General features: G+C 45.4%; 1 protein-coding gene across 2 annotated transcripts in view; it reads right to left on the bottom strand.

Annotated features, from left to right (window-relative positions):
• LOC104862564 (neuroendocrine protein 7B2) overlaps positions 1-12300 on the bottom strand; it is a 43307-nt gene extending 31007 nt beyond the window's left edge. The window contains exons 1-2 of one of the 2 annotated variants that reach the window (XM_010624616.3): positions 12187-12300; positions 10483-10715 (exon numbers count right to left, since the gene is read on the bottom strand). In XM_010624616.3, the coding sequence (XP_010622918.1) occupies positions 10483-10708 (226 nt within the window). In that variant the 5' untranslated portion in view covers positions 10709-10715; positions 12187-12300. The remainder of the gene's footprint in view (positions 1-10482; positions 10716-12186) is intronic. The other variant, XM_010624617.2, reaches the window with a different exon arrangement.
• Positions 12301-13781: the final 1481 nt, after the last annotated feature.

Below are 13781 nucleotides of genomic sequence, written 5' to 3'. Positions count from 1 at the left end.
TATATATATATTTATTTATATATAATCTTTATTTTTCCCTAAATGATTCACAATGGCTTTTATTACTTTAATAACAGGAAAAAATTTCTTAAACATAATTAATCCCTAATATCCTTAAGAATAACCCTGAATTTCCTTCTGAATGTGAAGTTGCATAAATAAAGCCCCCAGAATAATGATATTAAGCAGAAAGTGGCTCTGAGCCCCAGGGGAGATTTGACAATATCTGGAGGCATTTTTTCAACTGGGGAAGTCTACTGGCCTCTCAAAGACTGCAGCACTGCAGCAGAAAACTCTACAGTCCAAATGTCAGCAGTGCTGAGGGCGTTAGCCCCACGCTAGAGTCCAACACACACACCTATCCAACTCAGATCCCATGCCCTTGAGCAGTCTGTCTTGGCAGGTTGGTCATCCTCTCCAAACTGTAACTTTTCATTGTAAAGTGGAATCATCCACATATTACTCTGTGGGGGCAGAATAATAACATTCTGCATCACACAGATACAAAAGAAACATTAGTTCCCTCCCCCCAGAACATTGTTACACAAACTTGTGTTTTCTTTTGCAAGGTATTGCAGTCCCCTTTTCTATCCTTTTCTTTACACATCAATTATAGATTTTAAACATAATTTTGAAGTCAGATAAGCTTTGATGCACTCCCCCCAGATTCTAGAGCTTGACATTGAGTTGTTTGGATGAGACCAATTCTTGGTTCTGTAGTATCGATTATCCACAGCTCACAGAGGCATACGTGCTGGGCGTAATACAAGTGTAAAGCTGATCTGCTTGGCAAACTCTGCCCCATAGACAAACGACTGTCTAAACAGTGTCTGGGGTGCGGGGTTGCCGGGTGCCAAAGGACACAAAGGCAGGGGCCGCTCTCATCTTCCGTAACTATGTGGCAAGGCTGTGGGGCTCACGGACCTACTTGTATTTTCCCCTCTCCTGAACGAGCACCATTGAGAGATCTGGTCCCAAATAATGTGACCTGCCCTGTCTGGAGAACGGACACACTGAGGCAGGGTCAGGGGAAGGCCTGGGTGGGCAGGCAGGCTGCAGGAGGGTATGGCACAGACACTGCTATTTCTGCCTGCCAAAGGCTTGGATCTAGCAAGCTGGGAGTGAGCTGAACACTCCTGACCACAGGGACATCTTGCCTGTCCATGGCCCAGATTTCTAGGCACTAAAACTCTGCCTGTGGGGCAGGGGGAAAGCCAGAGATACTTATGAGGCTCCAGTGTGCTGTATACAGACCTATTTAAATGAGAACACACAGCCAAAAATTCTATGTACTGACCGCACATGCAAAATACAAAACCAAAAATCTACCAATATAGTATAATGTATTCTTTACTGTCAGAATCACTTGCTCTTTCCTTCAGAAACATTTTCACCTGTTTTGTTGCCATGTTTTTACACACTTCAGCGATCAAGGACTATTCAGAGTCTGCACAAACTCAGCAAACAGTCTCTCCCAACATCAACAAGGATGAAGAAAAAAAAAAAAAAGGTGGGTATGGGAGGCAGAAGAGATGCCCCTGGGCTTCAGTGAGGAGACAGGCATCCTCAGTAGTCTGCAGCAAAGAAATTCTTCGCAGCAGGCTCATCCATGCCTGCTGCCTGGGAGGAAAACGTTAGTCACTCACATTTTATACAAACTGTGCAGAGCTTGTTGACACAGGCCTGCTGAGCTGTTGTACCAGAAAGATGGCATCAGGAAGGTCCCCTGGGCCTCTGCAGGACAGGCCAGCAGCCTAGACTGTCTGTCCCCTCGGGTGCAATCCCTGCCTCATGCAGTGAAAAACTTGGCCCCGGGTACTCGGAAAAATGAACAGCAGCGCCATGAGCTCCCTCCTGGGAGGGCCCATTGCCATGGTCACTTCATTTCCTGGTTAAGTACCGCTCCATTTTGGATAAGCCCAAAGCCAATGGAAAACTTTTCTTCCCACTACACGTGGAACCAGCACCCACCAGGTACCGAGGACACACTGAAGTGCCATGGAAGGTCTGTGTCTGACCCTCTGGGGGGTTCTAATCAAACATGTCCAAGTGAACAAGCACCAGGAAGAGAGGCAGCCCCAGAGGAAGATCCGTTTTCTAGATCATCTGCCTTGTGCTGAGTAATGGCCATCCATACTGAGTGGTGGAGAAATACCTGCCACCACCCCCTGCCATCCCAAGTTGCACGATATCCATTGCTGCCATCTACACACATATTTGACCAGCACGAAAAGTAAGACCCAACACAGCCTCCTACCCAATAATACTACCACTGCTCTTGCTACCACTGGAGGGCTCCTGGATTTGGGGCATCTTTCTACTTGGTAGGGAACAGTGCTAAAGGACACGCTGCACGGGAGGGGCAGAAAGACTATGGGACACAGGGGCTTCCCGGGGTGAGCTCAGGGCCATGAGTAACACAAATCTTGTGCTTCTGTCCCCTGAAGTTCGTAAGTAGAGCAACTTGGTAACAGCCTTAAATGTGCCTAGACTTGCCTACCATCCCATCCCAGAACCGACCTGCACTCAACACATACTGACGGAAACAGTGAGCTTCTATTTCTTCTCCTCCTGCCGGAACCCAAACCCCCATGGTCTACATCCCCAAGGAAACGCGGCTCAAGTACACATAATCTGTGATGTCTTTTCCGGCCCATGCTCTGCTCCAGCAGAACTCTTTCAAGGGGTGGCTGCAGGATCCTCACCCTGGGGCGCTCAGCTTCTATCCTGGAATGTGACATTGACACTCGTATATCCCTTTCTCCTACCTAGTCTGCAGCTTCCAGGAAATAAGATTCCAAGTTGTAATAGGAGATGCAGGATGGGCCCTGCCGCTCCCTGCTATCAGCCAGCCCACCTCACCGGAGCGCAGCACAGAATGAAAACGAAGTCTGCTCCTTGTGGTCTCTCTTGAGTTGCGTCGCTCTTACTGCCTGCCTCTGCCCTGAAATACCAATAGGAAATGCTGCTGGGCCACAGAAAGCAGTCTGATCCTGCTCCCGCCCTCATTTTTCTGTAGAGCTGCTTGATTCCTCATTAAGCTCATAGTTTAATCTTCACTAAAAGGTTAAAAAAAAACGGTGCCTGATTCTTACTAATTTTATGAAAAACCTATGTAAGCAGATTAGATCCATGTTTATTGCTTTTGAAACACATCAAGGCCTATGTCCCTGGCGATAGTAGGCACACGGAAATTATTTGAGTAGATAAAAGTGGAACCATATTAGATGATACTTTAACAGGACCTTTGGTTCAAGGCAGCCTACTCTGCCAGAGATACCAGCAAGTGGACCCCTGCTCTCCAACTGCTGGGAGCAAGTTTTCTGACACAGCTGCATGCCTCCCTTCCGCTCCTCCCATCAGTTACACGCACATACACGCACTTCCCCTGCGGCTGGGCATCTGCTGGCTTTTCTGGATACCAGAGCTCTTCCTATCATCTGTGTCATGGGAAATGTAGTCTATAAAGTCACAGGGGCAAGCGATGGAACAAAATGAGTCTGAAAATGAAAGGTCGCTGTTTCCTAGGCTTCAGGAGTTACCTGTCCTCCTACAGTTCCACACAGCTGACTCCTAAGGTCACACCAGAGGAAGCAGAGCAGTTAGGAAGGCCAGGAGGCAAACTGATTCCTGGAAAGCTTAATACCTGTCTCTTGGGAGTGGTTTTCCCAGGCCAACCTTAGGAGGACTCAGGAACAGGAAGGAATATGTAATGAAAAGATAGGACAATTTCCCAACCCTGAAGCCATCTACAACTGGAAATAAATGTGGCAGAAGGAAAGAAGCAGCGGCCATGAGGATGATGCTCTGTGTTTGTGAGACATTTTACATTTTCCCAAACATCTTAATGTATATTATTTGATCTGGCTGCCATGTGGACCTTCTAGGATAGACTGCATGGCTTGTCTCCATTTTTGCATTGGGAAGTGAAATTTCACATGAGTAGAGACTCAGTGCTATAGGGCCAGTGTGAGCCAAGACTAGAACCCACGGACTTTCTGCCTCATTGCCCTTCCTGCTCACTGTACAAAATACCACCCCACCCCACCTCATACCACATGCTCCTTCCTCTACCAAAACCACATGGCACACCATGGTCAAAAGCGCACACTCAGTTTTACTGCATGCCACGCTGCGGTCTGCTAAATCCTTCCAGCCTGCTTCAGTAACTTTCTTTATGAACTGTGGTGCCCAAGGTATTTGTATCAATTTGTTGTTCCAAGAGGGCAGTTAGAACATTTGCTTCCTGAGGTGCCACGTCCCTGAAATACCATCCGCCCAAATCCAAATGTGGTTTACCACGGCTTGCAGCATCATTACCGTTTCTCAGCGAAACATCACAGGGTTGTATGAGACGGAGGGAATAGAAGGCAGCTGCTCAGAGAGATGCATGCAGACCTAACAAACACGGCTGGCTTGCCAATGTAAAACTCAAGCAACTGTGGGCCACTTTGAACTTTTAAAATCTTTATAAAGTTTCTATCAAATGAGACCGAACATAGGAAAAGTATTTTTGCCAACCATAAAACAGTACATTTAGTTATCACTATTCCATTTCCCACATGTGCATGATCACTTTGTCAATTATCTGTGGAAAATGGTTCACAGAAGCTTTGCTTGGAACTCAGCACGCTTCTTGCTGCTGACTCTTTTTCCAGACAGGTGACATGAAGTAGAGTCGTAGCTTCAATACTCTGGGCCTTGGACAGATCTGCCTGGGAGGACACCCAACAGAAGCTGAGTGCGTGACAAGGTGACAAACCTCCCGGGGGAGGCTTATACTAAGGAAAAGGGAATCGGGCCTGCCAACCCAGAGGTAGGGAGAAGTAATAATTCCTTAGGGATTGTTGAAGGCCTAAATGCCCAATGCTTAGATCTGTCACCTCATCCATCCTTCTTTGTGAATCCCACAAAGAGTGGGAAGGGGGAAATCTGGGAAGTGGCTAGAAATAAAAATTACATTTCTAGAAAATCTCACTAGAGTTTAAGGACGTCAAGATGCACTGTCTTGGTTTCATTTGGACTGCTATAACAAAATGCCATAGACTTGGTGCCATGGTTCGGATGTTGTTTGTTCCCCAAGGGTTCATGGATCGGGAGCTTGGTCCTCAGTGGTGATGGCAGAAGGGGACCTCTAAGAGGTGCTCGATGCTCCCAGTAACTTCCATGTTGTCACAATGGTAAACTCTTGATACCCAGCGACTGCATTTCACGTGAGCACTCTCTCCCATTTTGACCATGTTGACCACTGCCTCCTCTCAGAACACTCTTTCCTTGTCTTCTTTATGCTGCCTTTCTAGTTCTCCTTTCTTCTCACTGTCTCTGTTTCCTCTGCAGATTCTTTGTCCGGTTGGTCATTAAGTGTAGAGTTTTCCTGCCCTTTCTCTTAGGTCCTGTGTTCTTACTGGATAGGGCACCCTCATCCATTCCTATCGTACCAGGCACCACTAACCCTGAGTGACTTGAACAGTCTCTCTTTTCTCCCAGATATCTCCCCTGTGTTTTTCACATGTAAGTGCCTACAGGACATTTGTATGCAGGTGCCCTTAAACACATATGAAATTAGTCATTATTTTCATCTTCCCTGTCTTGCTCCCCACCAAGAAAAACATTATTTCTTATTTTAGCCACGTAATTACTTGACATACAAAATGGAAAATCATCCAGGGGCTTTTTGAAGGATTTAAATTCAGGGTGGGCTCCAGCAAAGCTCAAAGGACATGGGCTGAACTGAAGGCCCCATTCTACCCAAGGCATCCTGCACACTAATATTCTCGTCACTTCCCCTCAGTGGGGTTTACCTCATTACAGATTTTAGTCCTGATATCTGAGTCAAGAGTCAGCCCTACTCCTTTCTCCACCTGCAGAAAGAGTAGCCAGAAACCAGGTGGAGCCAGCATTTTTCCAGGCATACTTTCCCTTCCCTCCTACTTTTGAATGGGAAGCAACTATTGCCACCCCGTGGCACAGTAGAGGTACTGCAGCCCCCTTAACGCTGGCCAAGGGTTGGCTAAATGGAGGCTCCTCGAGACTTCCCCCAAGTAGGCAGTCTTACAAAGGACTCCATTCACTTGACACTTAATAAGAAAATAATATGGGTTCTCTTTATTTTGAAATTTTTTAAATTGGGAGTCCAAAAGTCAGTGTTATAAGTTTTAAAAAAATACTTTATGTTTGGAGTGTCAGTTTAAAATTATTTAGAAACATTAAATGCAGACCTTACATTCCAGTGGGATGGGAGACACCAAGCAAGTAAACAAGCATTAATTTTAAGCAGTGTGTGGGTGGAACACAAATAAAGCAGGCAGGAAGGCCTCTTTAAGTGGGTAACTTTGAAAACTCGGACCTAAGCAGGAGGATACAGCTACAGTTCTGCAGAGAGCGAGCAGCAGTCTCTGTGAAAGTCTTCAGGAAAAAGAAACAGGTGGTGCTGAGGGACAGAACACTGGTGCCACTGGGGACTGAGGTGAGGCCAAGCTGGAAGAGGATGGGCCAAGCCGGAGCTGTGGGTCCTTATAGGTGAGAGTGCAGCAGGAACCCACAGGGGTGACTAATCTGGTTTGAACTTTTATAGTTTCACTGTCCTTTTTTTTCTTTGTGAGAACAGCTGGACAAGTCCCAAGAGTAGAAGATGGAAGACTAGTGGAAGATAGCTTCAGAAATGCATGCCAAACCCAGCAGTATCTTGGACCAGCATAGTCAAATTAGAGCAAGAGAGAAAGTGCGAGGCAAATTGCAGGTGTATGTTAGAGATAGAAATAAAATAGTTTATAATTTGGGGATGACATGTGATGAAGAAAATTAAGGATTCCTCTAGGTTTTTAGCTTACGTCTACAGTAAGTAGTGGGACTACTTTTGTATATACAAAAAACTGATATAAAAGGGTTGGAAAAGGTAGTGGATAGAAGTACAGTAATTTAATGAAACATAGAGGCCTATGGATGTACAACAGAGTCATCAGCAATGAAACAGATTTAGAGTCAAGCCAATGGATGAGATCATCTAGGAAACGAGAATGAGAAAGTGGGCCCAACACTGATCCTTGGACAATGTAACACTTAAAGGCTGCAATAGAAGAGTGATAGAAATATGCAAATAAAATGAAAATGGCTGAATTTGTCCCCTGGTATTCATGGGTGACTGTTTCTAGGACCCCCACAGACACCAAAGTCTGAAGATGGTCAAGTCCTTTATATAGAACAGGTGGTATTTCTGTGTAATCTTCATGGGCCCTTCCATACACTTTAAATCATCTCTAGATTACTGTTAATACCAAATACATGATAATTCTATGTCAACAGCTGTGATATTTTACTGCTCAGGTAATAATGACAAGGAGGGAGCCTATACTTCTCCATTCTCAGTATAGGTACAATATTTTTCAGTTCCACAGATGTAGGACCCATGGGAACACAGAAAAGCAGCAAAGACAGGCATGGATCATCTTCACTTATCTTGACATCTTAACACCAGAGCTAAGCAAGAAAGGAGTTTTAAGAAGGCATTGGTCAATGCCAGGGATGTAGCTCAGTGATGTCGCACCTGCCTGGCAAGGGCAACTTGAGTTCAATTCTTGATACAACAATAGCAACAACAACAAAAAAGAAGGGAATGGTCAGATATGCAGAATGATGCTAAGATTTTGAGTACAGGTAGGCAGTATCAGTGAATTTAGGACAAAGATTGTTGGCTTTAAAATAAACACTCTAAAAGGCATCTTATAAGCAATACAGAAAAAACTGAACTTTCAACTTCCTCTGAAAACCTACTCCTTTTGTAAAACTGCTCCTCTTCCACATCCTCAGGCCAAACATTTTGCTTTCATCTTTAACTCTTCATTTTGCTCCTACCTCCAAACCACCAAACCACTATTAGGACTAATTACCTTCAAACCATGTCCATAATCAGACTGTCTCATCACACCTATAGCCATCAAGGTGGCACATCTCTGTCCCGAATCACTACAGTAGCCTCCTAACCAATCTCCTTGATTCTTCTCCTCTCTCCTCATCAGCAGATTCTGAATGCAATACTCAGAGTCACTCTATTGAAAGGTCAGCCGGCCATAACCCTTTGGTCAGAGGTGTTCACAACTTCAGATCCATATTCACAGGGAAAGTCCAAGCCCTCACAGGACAATGAGACTGTCTGAAGTCTGTTCCCACACACCCAGCCTCCTACGTCTCTTTCTTGGCTTTGAAGTATATTTCCATGTTGAGCCTCATAACCCGTGAGTGCTTGTAGGAGACAAGAGGGGCACTGACTCACAGCCAGCAAGAAAAAGGGGGCCTCAGCCCTACAGAATGAAGGGAACTGAACTGTTCTGGTTACTTTAAAATTTTAAGAGAAGACTCCCAAACTCCAGTTGAGAGTTTATCTCTGGTTAACGCCCAATTTCATCCTGGTAAGACAAAGTAGATGGTGAAAACTCCAGACCAGTGGAAATGATGAGGTAATAAATGGATGTTGAGTAAAGTGCTAAATATATGGTAATTTGTTATATGCAGTAGAAGAGAACTGAAATGCAAGACCATATTCACCGCTTACACAGACAAGGATCAAGAAGACCTTAAGTCTGCCATGAGAGCACTTTACCCTAAGGGCAATAATGGAAATAAACTCAAAGTTGTTCCTATCCATGCCGTTTTATATTTTCAAGCCTTTTCGGTGCCATTCCTTGAGGATTTCCTATGTGGATGTCAAAGCCCCAGTCCAGTGTGGCTTCTTTAAGGAAGCATTTCCTTGTGGCCATCCCATCCACTCCTGGCAGTATTCCCACTCTGCACTTCCATGAGTGTGACGTGTTTGTACACTTGCCAGGACGCATGCAGTAACTCTTTACATGCCTGTCCCCTACCACATGCAGACTGAGTATGCTCTAGGGCAAAGTGGTGGTCTCAGTCTCCCACAGAGTATGGGTGCCAAATAGGTGGCTTCTGAGCTACTAAAATGGGGGCCTGGATACACACAGGCCTTTGGTGTCCAGGGAAGGGCTGTTTCACTCCCAGCACAGCTGACCAAGCCTCAGGTATTCATGGAAACTCAAAGAGCCTTCTCTATGACAACAACTGGTGACTCACCAAGCGCTTCCTGCAGTAAAAGAGCAGATATTTACTCTCTCCAAAAAAACCCATTTGAAATGAGTAAGTGTGCTTGAAACAACAGGGGGCAGAAGCTGAGAAGAAATCTGATTCTCCCTCAAAAGGATGGCAGGAAGCCTTGTCTAATTTCTTCTGACTTGAGCCCTATGCGAGGTGTTCATGCTTGCTGATTTAAATTACTTGTGTTAATCCGCTCCCCAAATCAAATGCCAACCTAAATACACAATAGCCTCACTGAATTAGTTTTTCTCAGTGGTTTAAAACCAGGCAACAAAACAGAAGTGAGAATCATACATCCACAGTGTTCATGGCATTCACAGAACTCTAGGGCACACGGCATTTTTAGGAAACACAGACTCAACCATAATTATCCACAGTCAGTTCACAGGAAATAGTATTTTGGGGATGTTTTGAGAAAACTCAAAATTTACATCTTTCTGCAGAACCCATTCTTATGGGTAAAATTCTTTTTATATGTTCATCATTAGATAAGAAATAAATGAAAGCTTTCTGAAAAAAGTTTCACAATCCCACTGCCAGGAATTTAGGACCATAAAAGTTCAGGAGGGAAACTTTTTTTGCTACCTTAAAACTGTTATTTCTAACTTTTTATTCAAAAAATATTGTATTTTTAACTATTCAAGAAAGCATTTGACATAGTTAAACTCTTAATATCAGTACCTTTTTTGGCTCTCTCGGGTATGCTGGAGTCATCCTAGGAACCCAATCAGATCATGCAGAAACCTAACTGAGGGCCTTTTATAAGTACCGGCTGGCACTGGCTCAGAGAGGCAGGTATCTGAGGACACAGGTTCCGTAATTAGCAGCAGGGGTCAAATATGAAGCCCAGCTTCTAACCTTTCTTTAGGGCAACACTAAGATGCTCCTTAAATTATTCAACAAATATTACCTCAGCTCCTGCATCTTGGTCTTAGTCACTTTCTTACTCTGGGACACATTACCTGACACCCACAGTGTAAAGGAGGAGTTTATTTTGATTCACCTTTTCAGTCCATAGTTGGCTGGTGTGACCCCCCAGAGATGAGCCTCTACATTATATTTAGTTATAGCACCCCCATGACTCAATCACCTTCCTAAAGCCTCATCAGTGAGCGCGGGAGGCTCTGGGGGGAATCTAGATATAAGCCACAATGGTCTGTTATGTAACAGACTTTGTTCTAGGAGCTAAGGCTGCAGCTGTAAATCAGGCACACAAGATCACTGCTCTCACAGCGCTTCTCTTCTCGTGTGGGTGGATGACAAATGTATGTGCACACTGCACGTAAACAAGAAGGAAGAGAAAACAGAAAGTCTCAGGTGCCAATTGTGAGCATTTAAAATGCAAATGGAGATTTCATGCTGCCAGAACACAGTAAATACCTTCGATACTCTGTGGGCCCACAAGATTCATGGCCTGATGAGCTGGATATTCCACCCGTGGCCTGGCAATGCCCAACTGCTCCATGACACCGTGAAGCAGCCTCTGGATATCTGTTTCGGAGACGTGGTCAGGAGTTCGTGGGCTATAAGCGAGTGTTGGAGTCCATCCCAATGCCAGCCACAGTAGCAGGCCAGGAAGCATGGTAGAGACCACTCTGGAAACCATTTTTAACCTAGTGAAAAAGAGCAAACTTACACTTAATGACCACTGTTGGCAAGTGTGCTACACAACCGTGATAATGCATTCATGCAACTACCACAGGTTGTTATTTGAAGAGCTCCTGGTAGAGATAGCAATGAGAAATCCCTGGGTTTGCTTTCGTCTTACGCACCCATGTAAGGCAGGACCTCACAGTGGAAAGGTACAATGGAAAACAAACAGTCTGAGTGATGCAATTCTTTCCATACTCGAACTCTTGAGAGAAATCTAGGATTCTAGAATGGCAGTTCTCATTCATATGGTTTACATTTCTTAGCTTCCTGAGTCATTTGACCACTAACATCTCTGCTCTCTCCCTTGCTCACCAAAACAAATAAAAACTTCCTCCACTTCTGAGAGTGGGTCAAACTTTGAGTTTGTGCAGTGTCTCAGGAAAGAAAAGGCTAATAGGAAGTGGTTAGGAAGATACAAATACTCAAGACACAAACACTACAGAAAGCTTAGGTGTGTATGATGGCAGAGAGTGTTTTAATCTCACAACTAATGCCACAGAGATGCTGAGGAGAATGAAAGCACAGCTTGGGGCCTGTCCTAAGATCTAACAGGAACAGGCGAACACCTCAGCTCTTTCTTTGGCAAAAAAAGGAGAATACAAACATCTGGCTTACAGGGTTGTTGCGAGATAAGTGTGCAAATACACTTTAAAAAGCCTAGAACTGTGCCAGGACAGAGTGAGGTCCCTGGAGAGCCAGCTGGTAATACTGCCTTATTGCTCCAGAGGGTAGGATTTGGGAAGGCTGTAGGGGTGAGAGAGAAGACGGTGCAAGGGAAGGAAGGGGAACAAACCTCCGGGGTTCTGTGTATAGGGGGCTGTGGCTCTGCCTGCAAAACAAGGGGATCGCATTCATGCAGCTAACCTTGAGGCTGTTAACCTGCTCAGGACAGCTGCGAACCTTCAGGAAGCAGCCTAGCAAAGCTTCCTTTGGAACATTCTACTCAGGGATGGGAGATCAGAGCAGAATGAGGAGACAAAACTGCATCTCCCTGCCCCCCGAGACTGAAATATTCGCACCACTGCATCTCTTCTTCTTCAAAGAAAAAGCTCTTCCTAGCTGCTCCCAGATTAAAAACAACAACAAAAAACCAAAAAAACCTTGCTCCTCACAGAACTCGGAATAGCTCTTTGTTTCAACAGCAAAATCTGCAGTTGCGATGAACAGGCCAGAGGCAGGCAGCAGCCCCTCCACTCCATCTCATCTTTCCCTTGTCGGTGAAACCAAGGTTTCCTTTTCCCCCAGCTGACTCCGACCTGATGTGATCACCCAATCTCCTCCTCCGGACTCCAAACCCGTCAATCCCCCCTCATCCTTTGTCTGGCTCCAGCCTGGAGCTCAAGGACTTGGGCGGGACACCTCCCTGCCTCCTGAAGGACTCTATCCCCTCAGTGGGCCGCAGGGGGCCAACCCACAGCAAACAGTACTCACCAAAGGGCTGCAGGGAAGCCTGGTGCGGTCTGGGCCTTGCTTTGGGCACGCTGGGAGCTGGACAGCTCCTGCGTCCCCTCCCTCCCACCCGAGCCCCGCCCCGCCCCCGCCTCCAGCAGGTGGGAGCAGCCGCCTCCGCAGAGCACGCAGCGTCCCAGACGCGCTTGCGTCTGCCTAGGCTGGGGTCGCCCGGCGTCAGCCCACGCGTTCTCCGTGTAAACCTCTGGGAAAACTCTTGGGTACTCTTCTGTCCACTCCACCTCCTTTTGTCTCGAGCAGTTATCTAAATAGTGTGCCTTACTGCCTTCTGTGTCTCCTGCAACAGAATAGCTTGGCTTTTGTTTTTAAATCTTTAGTTTAAATTGTAAAGATGAAGTCCTAAGGATTTAGCGGTGGCGGCAAGGTGTACGTAGCCTTTTACTGGGAATATTTAACACCAGATGCTAGACTTTTGTTAAAATAACTTGCAAACCTTTAGGACTGTTAGCTCCGAGTGTCACCTTCTTCTGTTAAATTTATATTACAGTAACAAAAAGGTGCACATTTGTCCATAAAGCTGTTCATTTAAAAAAATATGGCCTTTGTCTCTTCCCTTACAAAAGCCTACACGCTATTCATTTTCTTAATAGGAGATATAGCTCTGCTCAATGATCCACCTCCGGGGGTTCGTTGATTTTTTAAAGTGAACATCAAAAAGACTAAGCAGGAGATGATGGACTTGCTTCTAAAAAGGCCCGTTTGAGGGCAGGATGCAAGAACTCAACTGCAGTGATTCGCAGCTTTATCTCAACCCAGAGGTCAAAAAAGGGTTCTTGGTATCAGCCTAGTTAACAGTACAGCAATCAACTTGTAAGCAACATCTGGAAAAGCGGCATGAAAGCTGGACAATTGAAGAGAAGGCAGAACTTGGTTGGAATGGAGGGTTTGATATTGAGGAAATTCAGGAAAGGGAGACTGGGAGTGGGGAGTGGAACTTGGGAATGGATACACAGGGTGGGATGGGGTGCTCTAGTTTTTATTTAGGGAAATTTGAAGCCTCCTGAGAACCCTTCATCGATGTCACTGAGGAAAGGAAGGAAATGGATTTCTTCCTGGTGGTTTCCATTTTTCTTCAACCTAGAATAGTGGATACTATGCATGTTTATAGACAAGTTTGGATTAGCCTGACAAAGCAACTTAACCCACTAATGCTAAGCACCTAGGAGAAAACACAGTTCGAAAGACTTGGCTTTTAGTCTGGCCTATGACACCAAGCAGTCCTGCAGAAATGGGCATTCTCCCTTTTGGCTCAGGAAGACCTGCAAAGTTCGCCTTCCAGAATCAACCCAAGGAAAGCAGGAGATGGCTCCCTGAACCCAGGAGGGCACCAGGAGATTCTGAGCGCTGCTTCTTCTTGGAGTTATTTCTAAACACTCACACCAACCATCAAGCAAGATTCCACTTTGGCTTGATGAGAAATCATACTCCCAGGTAGACCCACTTTTATTTGGACAGTGCTGGGGATAGAACCCAGGATCCTGTGGCTTCTCTAGTACAGAAAGAAATTTGTGAGCAGGTATGCTTTGAGTTCCTGGGTACAATCTTCAGCATTGGAA

Source organism: Fukomys damarensis, unplaced genomic scaffold, assembly GCF_012274545.1.
Source record: "Fukomys damarensis isolate Sample0158 unplaced genomic scaffold, DMR_v1.0_HiC HiC_scaffold_17, whole genome shotgun sequence".
Lineage (NCBI taxonomy): Eukaryota > Metazoa > Chordata > Mammalia > Rodentia > Bathyergidae > Fukomys > Fukomys damarensis.
The sequence above is the reverse complement of the archived record's forward strand: the minus strand, read 5'-3'. Positions and strand labels throughout refer to the sequence as shown.